This window comes from Diabrotica undecimpunctata, chromosome 2, assembly GCF_040954645.1.
Source record: "Diabrotica undecimpunctata isolate CICGRU chromosome 2, icDiaUnde3, whole genome shotgun sequence".
Classification (NCBI taxonomy): domain Eukaryota; kingdom Metazoa; phylum Arthropoda; class Insecta; order Coleoptera; family Chrysomelidae; genus Diabrotica; species Diabrotica undecimpunctata.
In genome coordinates this window covers 33,975,185-33,987,334 of record NC_092804.1, presented here as the reverse complement: position 1 = coordinate 33,987,334, position 12,150 = coordinate 33,975,185, and the positions used below count along the sequence as shown (strand labels likewise).

The window sequence follows — 12,150 nt, the reverse complement described above, 5'->3', positions numbered from 1 at the left end:
TATCTTATACTATATTATAGTAGGTATGCATATTTTTGGATTACAGAGCATTTTAGGAATGTTCGTCAAGTCAGATCTTGCTATTGCCATGCGCCTTCTAATCTTTGTGAAGTATTGTAATATATGATATGTAATAAATGATAACGTTTATTTATTCCTTCACCTTCAGAAAGCTCCTGAAAGAATACTTTAAATATATGTTTAGCATTTACATTAAATCAAAAAGGAGATATAAAATACAAGCCTTGCGAATTTTTCTCTTTATATTTATATAATTAATGTTACAGTTTTTGTTTTATTATCCTGTGTGAGTCCAATATATGTTACCAATGATGGCTATTAAATGTCTCTCTGGTCTTGCGTCTTTCAATATATCGATTAATAATTAACGATCATCGTTCATTCTGTAACGTGTCAAAATTCCGATGAGTTACGTCTGGTTTAAATTGTGCTATTTTTTAATTTGTATAAAATCACCCAGTTCATCATTTTAATTTGTGTAAAAGTTCCTAAGAAATTATTTCAGGCCGATAATACCTTAAATATCTTAACCTTAAATATAAAACCCCTTTCAAAAATACCGCCTATTGTAATAATATAATTTAAAGGCTATACCAAAAATGCACATAAATATTCAGTTTATGATTGTATTGTGAATCATCTGTACGAATCAACCGTTAGTTGGATAAATTTCCCACTGTCATACTCCCTGTACCGTACGGTTTGTTTGAATCTTTTATAGACTTAGAAGGTCCGACCGAAAGATGGCCGCGATAGATGAAATCTATTTTAGACCACACAACAACTCAAAGTTGGTTTTATATTTGGATATATATCTATAAATAATAATAATTGTGCCATGCTATTCATTATCCGTCAAAAATTGAGCTGTTAAGATCTGTTTTCACCCGCTGTGAAAACAGATTTTTCCTGCCTGTTCCACTGGTAAGTGTTGGAATATGGTTTTGCTGATTCTATTATACAACAGTCTTTCGAACAATTTGTACACCATACTTAAGAGTGGGATGGGGCGGTAGTTTTTCGGTGAATTATTACTTTTCCCTTGTTTTAAAATGGCGACGATTTTTGCATTTTTGAGTTGGTGGGGGACGTTTCCCGTTTGAAAGATGTCAGAAAAGAATTCTGCAAGCCATTGCCTAGTGAATCTGCCGCTATGTTTGAGGAACTCAGCGTGAATGGTATCGAAACCCGGCGCTTTTCCTATTTTCATTTCATTTAGGGCTTACGATATTTCTTCATGCGTAAATGGGTTGGAATATTCTGTTAAGTGTGCAAGACTAGATTTTATGGTTTTGAGGTCTTTTTTAACTTTAATTGTATGTAAGCGATTTTGAGGTGCCCTAGAGGTTGACACTATGTACGTAGCTATTTGGTCTGGAGTTACTAGGTTGGTTTGCTACTTCCGCCCCATCCAACGGGTGGGCTGCTACTTCCGAGTTTCCGCAGTAGGGACCAAGCTTGTCGACTTAACTTCTGAAAGTCTAGGTTTTCTACTGTCTGGGTCCATTTTTCACGCCTGGCAGCATCAATGCTGTAGAGTAGTTCGTCTGCAATCTCCTGCTTTCCATCTTCGCAATATTCTTCATACAGTTTTTTGCTCTGTTCTGTCCAACCAGGGATATATTCTTTGCAGTATCCTCTAGGGATTGTCGCTTTTGCTGAGGTGATTATTGCTTCTGTTAGTCTCCCGTAGTTCTGGCTCTTTGGTGGAATCCATCCTAGGCATTTATCAAGGTTACTGGTGAAAGCAGACCAGTTAGCTTTCTTTAAGTTCCATCTGGGGCGTGGGAACGATCTTATAATCGGAATGCTGATACCGATCTTGATTAGAACGGGGCGATGTTGACTATGTGGAAAGTCAGGTATAACCCTTCGTGATGCTGCTAGCGGTTGGCCTTTGTTGTCAATGGTAACAAAACAGAGATCAGGGTTATATTCTCTTCTCCAGGCCGCAGACCAGTCTCTGCAGACTATCTTCATCTTGGGTTTATCAATATTGAGTCGTCTGCTTAACACAGTATTTTTACTTCTTTGATTCTCATTCTGTATTGATAGTTCCCATCTTGATACTTTTAATGATTTCCTATTTCTATTGATTATCTACAGATTATAGATTCTTTTTTCTTAGCATTTTACTTTTATCTTTTCTTAAAACAAAGGTATGCGTTATTTGCTTGTTTTCCTTTATATTGCTCCAAGTGCCTCTTTACCGCTGTTTTATGTTGGTTTTAATTTTTTCCTAAATAATTCGATAAATCTTATTTCAATCTGATTCTTTATTTTCCATTTTTTGTTCTAGCCTTCTTTGATATTCTGTGATACAGTTGTTGTATATAAATTTTAGTTTCAAGTTTTATTGTTTTGTCCAACATCATTTCCTGTCCCAAGCCAGGGTAGAGGAGGAAGTCTGCTCTTGGTAAGCCAACCTTATATGTAATATAACTCTTAATATGAAACATTTGATAAACTGTTTAAAATATATTCAAGAAAATTATGAAATAACAAACTTTCTGGCAACGGAAAAACCGTGTTATGAGACGAGAACTGCAATATACTTAAACAATGTAAATTTTTAACCGAAACTAATCTATTTCATGAGTAGTATTTCAGAAAACAAATTATAAATCATAAAAGTATAGAAAACTTTATTAATTTTTAAAATAGTAATAAAAATAATTCTTTAAGTTTTTTTTAATATTGTAATAGCATCCAAATTTAAGCTATTATAATATTTAAAATAAGAGTTTAACAAAAGTAAAATAGCCTTTTATGTAATAATTATTCTTAATTAAAAAAACATAATGTTTCTCAAGACACGCTAATGAAAAGTGCGTGCCAACATCTACACGTCCATCTTTTAGTAAGTAGATAAATCAGCATACACATTTCGCCACCGCGCTTTCATCGCAAGGGGGCTAAGCAGGGGAGCTGAACCCTAAAAATATTGATTTTCTTTGTATGGACTATTTTTATTTTTTCTATTAGAAGAAACATGGAGCCAAATTGTATATCAGTAGAGTAGAAATTTATTTTTTTGGGTTTGAGAAAGTCGACGATTAATTGAAAATTATATTATTAAGTATTTACTTGCAGCTCTATTGATGAATCCACAATGATCGCAAAAATTATGACAATAATTTTATACCAGAAAAAAAACCAGAAAAAAACAGAAATTGCAACACTCAGAGACATAACTAATACAATACATCCTCTTCTAACTTGTAGAGAAGAAATAATATATGAAAAAAGCGTGTGCATCAACCATAGTTGTGCTTTATTCCATATTGAAGTCACATCACGCTATTAAGACGAACTGGGAAAATGTCGAGTTTGCAAAATTAAAAAAAGAACGGCGCCTATCAAGGTTGGATCCAGACTATGCTGAAATGTGATCGGTCTCCTAGACGTAATCAAAAATCTCAATCACACAGTTATTTGTAAACTGAATAACTTTAGGGTTCTCAAAATTAAAGTACTTAAAAAAAGACAAACGAGAACAGAAGACAAAGAAAAACGTTAACAAAAAATTAACCTACAATCAGATTAGGAACATGGAACATTACTTCTTTCAAAAAAAAAGACCAAGAGATAATAGAAAAACTGATAAACAAAAACATAGACATTTGTGCAATCCAAGAAATCAAGAAGAAAGGCCAAAAAGACTATAACCAATATTTTCTAGCATACAGCGGAGTGAAGAAAGAAGAACGTGCACAGGCGTAGGCATACTTATCCATAAAAAATTTAAAGACGACATAAATAACTGCCATTATATCTCCGAAAGAATAATACATATGAACATTACAATGGACTACCAAAAATTAAATGTCATAACTATCTATAGCCCCGAGGACTGCAAAACTAAGGAGTAACGACAGGCATTTTACGAACAATTGCAAACCATCCTTGATGAAATACTTCATGAAGAACCCCTATGTCTTATGGGTGACTTGCAGGAATCCAAAATGAAATAACTCCAGGAGTAAAACAAAGATTTAACCAAAACCATGTCAACGCAAATGGAGAACTTATGGCTAACCTCTGTGCTTTTAACGAACTGAGTATTAATAATACATTTTTCGTCCATAAGCTCCAGTATAGATATACATTTGAAAACTACAGGGGACACAAATATATGATTGATTTTATAGTGACTAATAGAAAAATTAACCCAAAGCACATTCTAGATATCCGAACTTTAAACTCAGCTGGCGCAGGGAGTGAACACAAACTAGTACTAGCAAAAAAAAATAATGAAAATAACACTAAAACATTTTCTACAGGAAATCACCGAGGAAAAAGTCAATGTAGAATCACTGTGGAACGACTCTGCAAAATAAATGTACCAAAGGAGGTTAGCACAGAGGATACAGCTGAAACAAATAGACGACATCAAAGATATAACGAGAGCTGGGAGAAAATTAAAAACAACATTGAAGAAGCAGCAATAGAAGCTCTAAGAAAACGCAAAGTCATACTGAACAAAAGAAACCACAATAATACACCATGGTTCGGAAAATAAATAAAAGAGAAATGTAAAGAGAAATGAGAGGCCTACACGAAGTACAAAACATCGAATACTCCAGAATCCCAAGACACCTATAGAAGAATACGAAATGAAACCAAGCAGTTGATAAGAAGAACAAAAAGTGAACACTGGGAACAGTTTACAAAAAGGATGGAAAGCTACTTTGGAAATGGAAATTTTAATGCAAAGAAATGGCAGAATTGAGGGAATATAATAACATACCAGCAAACGAATGGGAAAGATACATGACGCAACTGTTTATAGAAGAGGAAAATAATAATCAACAATTAATAAAAAACCAAATGTATGACAACATCTAAATTCCCACTACGATGTAAAATCGAAATTGTAGGGAAAATAATAAAGCAGGAAGCAAGGTTTAGATATCTGGGAATAGATATAACTAGTTACGGAGATGTTGAAGAAGAAATACGACAACAAAGCTTAAAAGCAACACGAGATGAGACATCTAAAACGGGACGACTACTAGAAACGACAGAGATGAAAATAATCCGACGAATATCAGGGAATGCAATATGTATGCGATATAAAAGACATAAATGGATGGGTGACAAACCGGAAACAGGAGTGGAACGAACACATTAGTAGAATGGCAGAGGATAGGATAGAACGAATAGCACGAGATAAGTCATCAAATGGACGAAGAAGTATTGGCAGACCAAAAAAAAGATGGTGCGATAATTTAAACAATTTAGGAGGCTTATATTGAAGAAGAAACAGGCTTTAAAGCCTATATGCAAGGAGGAAGAAGAGAAGACTATTTTTTGACTAAAATAAAAATAGTTTTTTGCCTCTACTGAAAACTTTTATTTTGGACACTTACAACGTTATGGTTTGGCGCCACTCAATTGTGGTTATTATTTTTACAATTATTTTGCTTGACTGAAAAACAAATACATTTTAAACAAATTAAAAATAGGAAACTTTAGCGTGTAAATTGTATTCTGTTAAATATATACACAGATCACTTCCATAATTTTTATTTATAAGGATACAAAGTTTGTAAATTAATTTGAGTAAAATATAAATATTTGTAATGTTTTTGAGAAAAAGTAATTGTAAAAACATTAAGCATAATAAGTTAAGAAAAATTAAGACGCAATTTTTTGTAAAATTTTTTGGAAAATTAACTGTTATAAGAGATTATTTATAACTATAATACATAAATATTAAAGTTGCTTATCATTACATTATTTTTTTTTACTAATAATATTAAGAGAAAAATTTTGCAAAGTAAATATTTATTATAAATTGTTTAAAAAAATTATTCGGTTAAATAATTGTTTCACAAATTAACTAAATACATTTTTATGATCTATGCCACGAGGTACCCAGATTAACGTCAATTTTCTTTAATTACAAACGGAGATATTGCGACTTTTATAAATTTGAATGTATGAATTCAGTTTTTGAAATAGTAAAATAGCTTCCCTTTTAAACCCCTTGTCGCTGGCGCATTATGGACGGAACATTTTTAATTTTTTTGTCTAAGCTTGAACTCTTAATCGTCCAAATGGTTCTTTTTAAAGTACTTGTTATTTATAGTAAAGCGAATTTTTGAAAAAAAAGTGAAAGCTTTTTTTTTTTTAATTCGTGTAGTAATACCAACGAATAAAAAAATTAACTTCCTTCATATTACTGCGTCTTTATTGCTATTGAGTCATTTTAATGGTTTTCAAACTTAACATCACAGTACTTTTGCAAACCTATTTTACAATATTTAACCGAAAATTTTTTATTCGTTGAATGATTTAATTTGATACAATAAGCTTTTCTTCACTTTTCTTCAATATGATATCTTCTTGTAGAGCCAGTAGTTTACACATAATAACGTTGTCGATAACAGCTTTTTGGGATAAACAATCTCAATTTTGCAATGCCTATTATGTTAAACTTCTTTGAATTTTTAAAGTTGAATATCTGTGATTTGTCCTCAATCTCACGCGAAAACAAAGTTTTTTGTGCATTTTTAAAAAAGTTTAGGGGAGGATAGGGCATTGTGAACCATCTAAGGAAGATATGCACATACTGTTAAACCAGAAATGATTTTGTTTTGTTTAATTAATTAGGGACGTTCATTAAACATTTAACTGTCATTTAGTTGCAATTGAAACATAATTTATTTAACGTATTTTCAACAAAAAAATGACAACTGACTATATGTCAAAAGTTCACATTGCCCCATAGGGTGGGGCAATGTGAACTACTGAGGAAAGTCACACTATTTCATTATCTAATGGCTATGTTTGGTAAATAAAATCAAGTAAAAAGAATTTTTTTATTAAAAATACTTATAAAACCGGTAACAGAACATTAGTAAAAATAGACACATGTTATATTTATTCAGAAATACAAAATTCACACTGAAATTCTTCATCATCTTCTGGATCTATTCCCGCACATGCTTCATGAGCCCATTTCAGACAGGCCGAGCAACGTACCCATCCTTCTTCATTGGCTGATGAGGAGAACCACTCGTTACAGTAAAAACATTCAGCATCTTCACCATTGCCATCATCTTGTACTTGATGGTTACATTTATTTTTTTTCTTTCCCTTACCATCTTTGGAAGGACAAACTTTTATTTTTTTGTTACTTCTTTCACTATCTTCGTGCTTATCATCATTTATTTTTTTCTTAGCTTTTTCCTTTTTCATTGTTTCTATTGCCTCCTTCGTATTTATTTCAAGTTCTAATTCTAGCTTATACGGACTAGATGTCAGTACAGCCGTTTTACCTTTTTTGGATTTCCTCTTTGGTTCCATTAATTTACTTCTCTTGGGCAGAGGACGAATGTCTTTAGGGCTGTTTGCTCCAAATGAAGTTGTTGCTCTATTGTGTGCAGGGGAAATTGTCAATTGAAAATCGTTACCAGTATGAAGCTTTGCAACTGAGGTTGAAGCAATTACCTCATCTTGACTTAAGTGAGGCTCTACAGTTGAAGTTGAAGGAATTGCCTCATCTTGACTTGACACTGGTAGACTATTATTCTCCAAATCTCTTTCAGTCGTAGCAGATGGTGCAAAATCGAGGTCTGTAAATATATTGGGATCATAAGGTACTATCCCACATTTTTTAAAAGCGTTAATAGCAGTCAAAGGTGTTGCAGCTTGTAAGAAAGCCTCACCAAAAATTTTAGAGATTTGGAAAGCTGTTACCACTCTGCCTGGGTTGTTATTAAGAAACTTTTCTAATGCCATATCATAATATCGTGCTAAAGGAGCCATGACACCAATATCGGTTGGCTGCATTCGATGGGTGGAATGTGGAGGCAAACAAATGATATGTACATGTTTTTTCCTAGCCAAATTAATTACTTCTATGTTTTTTGTATGGCTGCTGTGTCCATCCAAAATCAATAAGATCGGATCGTCTTCACTTGGTTTCGTTTGTTGAAGAAAATGTTGAAACCATATTAAAAAGAGTTCACTATTTATCCAGCCACTATCGCTACAGGCGAATATTGAACCTGGAGGTGCACCAGCTTGGAGTTCAACTTTCATTCTCTTTCTTGCAAAGATTAACATCGGCGGTATGAAGATTCCTGATGATGACATGCAAATAACGGCTGTTGTTATTCCACTTCTATCAGCAGAAGTAAGCCGTCCAACTTGTTTCCGTCCTTTATGCGCCAAGATTTTACTATTACATTTGGGGACTGTACCTAGACCTGTTTCGTCACAGTTAAAAACACGCGTTGGATTGACATGTTTAGAATCCAAAGTAGCTTTATACAGATCAAAAAATTGTTTTACATTGTAACGATTAAAAGCTTCAGCTCTTGCAGCAGATGTTGATTCGGGTTTACGTAATGAAAGCCCTGGGTGCCGTTTTCGAAATCCGTACGCCCAATCTAAACCTGCAAGTTTGTTTGTTTTATTATATAGATGGTCTATGTTATTTTTTTCGGCTAACTGGAAAGCTAGGTGACGAAGATCAAGCAAAGTAATTCCTTCTTCCTGTTCCTTGGTAAAAACCGTTTTGTAGAAACCTAGACCCTTTTCGTCAGGAGAAATTCTTGTTACTTTGTCTTTGCATCTGCGAATTAACGTTGCTTTCGGGATACCATAAACTTTACTAGCTTTTAAATAGCCCATTTCCCCAGCTTTAACTGTCCGGATAGCATTCTTCAAGGCAACAAGAGACCAGGATTGTTGCTCAGTTTTCCTCACATAATTTCGTACCATTTCTAACTGCAAAAGAAGCATATAATTAAAAAAGTGTCAAGAAAATATAATGGGGCAATGTGAACCACTCCTAGTCCACGTTGCCCCATGCGTAGTACACATTCAAAATATGGAAATTAACGTACCAGTTCACAACGTATCAAAAGCAAATCTTAATTATTAAAAGCACATTTTACAAGCAACACCACAGTATCAAAAAGTTAAAATAATCATGTCTACTTACCGAGAAATCTTTAGTCAAAAGTACTAAATTCCTTAGATCAGCAGCGACGAAACACGTGTTTTTAATTATAACACGTCTGAACGTACTCCCCGTGCGTTCACACTCATACTAAAAGTAGATAAGATGTCTACGCATATTTGTAGTAGTTACTAGATGCAGTGTTGCCAATTTTAAACAAAATAACCGATGTGGTTTACATTACCCCCATGGTCCATGATGCCCCATCCTCCCCTAATAATAGTAATATTTTTCAAAAATCGATTTTTGAAACTATTTTTGCAATAATTAACCACCAAAATAACAAACATAATTTTACAAACCCTCACTTTAAAAGATTTTGTTTGCTTTCTCAGTAAAATTGTGTCACTTTTCCATATAATTTAGCGGTCTTCACCTTTAGTATTTAAAATTAAATAGTGATCTTGCATTGTATATACATTGTTTATAAGTAATTATTGTAAAAATATTTTGTTTATTGCATATTGTTATCACCAAATTTATCAAAAGCAGTTGTTAGATACCTGTATACCTGTATACAATGTATCATGTATTCATTGTACCATGGTATCAACGAGTGCCATGGGAAAATCGTTAGTTACCTGGTATATAGTAAAATTGGTTTAGTTTACTTTCAATAATAGTTTTAAAGCCGTAATATTATAATATGTATCTGTTATAATATTGTATATTCTGTATTACCATTCGGTTATTGCTAAAAATACTAGTTTTTATTGTATTTATTAAATCATTTTATCGGATATCCGTTGAATGGAAACGGTTAAGATTCTGTTCTGAGCAAAACTTTTTTCAAAAAACTGTACTTAAATCCTTCAAAGTGTAACAATTTGTGTAATTCTCCTTCTTGTGCGCTACTGGGTTCTCCGCCCATCAAAACATTCAGCGCATGGAGCTAAATATAAACTGATTGACATTAGAACATAGTAAGCGAAAAAGAGAGAGGAGACGCGGAGGTCGACCCACTACCGGTAGATTCATATCGTGAAAACACTAGTGCACGAAACACCTCAAGTGATCAACACGTGTTATGTAGAGTAGTTTCGAAAGTGCAAGCAACAACAACGATGGAACACCACCCTCAACAATCAACCGAGTCCTCGGCAGCTCAGCACCAACCCTTGAATAATCCACCTGCGACAGGTAGCAGCAATGCACATCATACACCGGCTCAAACACAAAAAGCGAGAATTGCTAAAATCAAGCAGAAAATTCTGCGTAAGTAACTTTGTTTTTTTTTTATTTGTTATGATTTTGTTACAATCTGGCGAACGATAGCGTGCTGGATTTATCACATTGAATAATATGTAGTACGGACTCGCTGGCGCCGTAATAATGAGTAAGGTAATACATCTAAAAATAACGTAACCTGCATTGTTAGAATTATCGTTCTCAAAATAGAATGTACTAAATTTTAAAAACTAGATATCATTATATTGGCATCCATTTTTATGCTAATTTGAGTGCGCTAAATTAACTATTCATTTAAAAAAAAAAAAGTGTATATATTCTGTTGTAGCTAAAAATGTTTGTGATCTCATAAAATTGGATGGACATGAAAAAGATTATACTCTTGATTCCATCAGAACTTTCTCATTTATACAAAAAAATTAAATTTTTTATTCAAAGTAATTTAAAAGATATGAAAATATTATAAAGTGTATATATATATATATATTCGGCCCTGTCACTTCTGGACCCCCATTTTAATATGAGCTCTTATGCGTCGTGTTTCGCGGAGGATCACTCGGCCTTTTCTTTCTTTTATTGTTCTCTGTCGTCTTCTTTCACAGGTTGTTATGTGATTTCGTCCGATTGGTGATTAAGCTCCATTCCAATCTGTTTTTGATCTCCAATTAGGTATCTTCATTCTATAAATCCAAAAATTGTACTACCCTTTACTACTAGTAATCCTTAATCTTTATTTGAAGATTTGCATTTGTAATGAGTTGCCAGTCGCAAACAGATTGACCTTAATATTGGATTAGCTAACAGAGAAATTAGAGGGTAACATTTCCTGATGCCTAATGTATGCTGATAATGTAGTGCTAGTAGGAAATATTGAAAGGGGTTTAGAATAAAAACTGGAACATTGGGACAAGGAAAAAGGTTTAGAACTAAAAGTACAAAAAGCAGACTATTTGAAATGTTTATTTGAATATGGAGTTACCACTACAAATAAAATGATAACTTCGGACGGTAAATTGATTGTAATAAATAATAGTTCCAAGTACCTAGGATCAAACCTTGACAAAGCATCTGCCACTATGTTGGATTTTCCAGAAATGTATTTGATTTCAAAACTGTATTCACTCAGTATTGGGCTCCAACGGTGTACTCGACTGTTTCCATATTTGTTATTTAATATAGATGTTAAAGCTTGGTGATCTGTTTCTATAGTAAATTCATTTCCCAACAAATAAAATCTTAATTTTGTGACACAGTGTATGATACTTGCTAGTTCTAATTCTGAAACTTAGTAACCCTTTTCATGTGGCTTTGTAATTCTTGAAATGAATTGTATCGGATATTCGACCCCATCATGTATTTGTAATAATACCCCTGATAATCTCTCTATTGATGCATCTGTTCTTAATATGAATGGCTTTGTGTAGTCAGGATGGTATATTTTTAAATTTGACAGAACAATGTTTTTGATTTCTTGGAATGCTAGTTCTGTTCTCTGATCCCATCTCCATTTTACACCTTTCCTACAGAAACAACAAATGCATGTGACATTAAAAATGAGTATATTAGGGGAAGTCTATTGACTCTATTGACTCCTCCTTGGCACCAATTGATTCCAAAATAAGAGAGCACAGATTTAGATAGTTCGGGCATGTTCAATGTCGAGGCGCTAATCACCCAATACGAAGAATGTCTGATATGCTAATATGCTAGTTCCTGAACGGAGAAGTAGAGGAAGACCAGACCTAGGGGATACGTTTCGGCAGGACGTATAACCCAAGATAAAAATTTTTGGAAAAAGATAAAGAGAATAATAATTACCTACAGGTAGCACTTGTTTGGTAGAATTATCCTTCATTTTTAATATTGTATGATAGAGTTCTGTTCTTATCCTGCATTTTGATTTGTCTGTGATAAGAGTTTTCATTGGTCACAAGGCAGTTTAAGTACATGAATATGTTTTATAC

At 33.3% G+C, this 12,150-nt stretch overlaps 1 protein-coding gene across 2 annotated transcripts in view; it reads left to right on the top strand.

Moving 5' to 3' along the window:
- The first annotated feature begins 9,908 nt into the window (after window positions 1-9,908).
- The window catches only part of LOC140434399 (uncharacterized), a 68,659-nt gene continuing 66,417 nt past the window's right edge, over window positions 9,909-12,150 (top strand). Inside the window, exon 1 of one of the 2 annotated variants that reach the window (XM_072522612.1) lies at window positions 9,909-10,213. In XM_072522612.1, the coding sequence (XP_072378713.1) occupies window positions 10,063-10,213 (151 nt within the window). In that variant the 5' untranslated portion in view covers window positions 9,909-10,062. The remainder of the gene's footprint in view (window positions 10,214-12,150) is intronic. The other variant, XM_072522611.1, reaches the window with a different exon arrangement.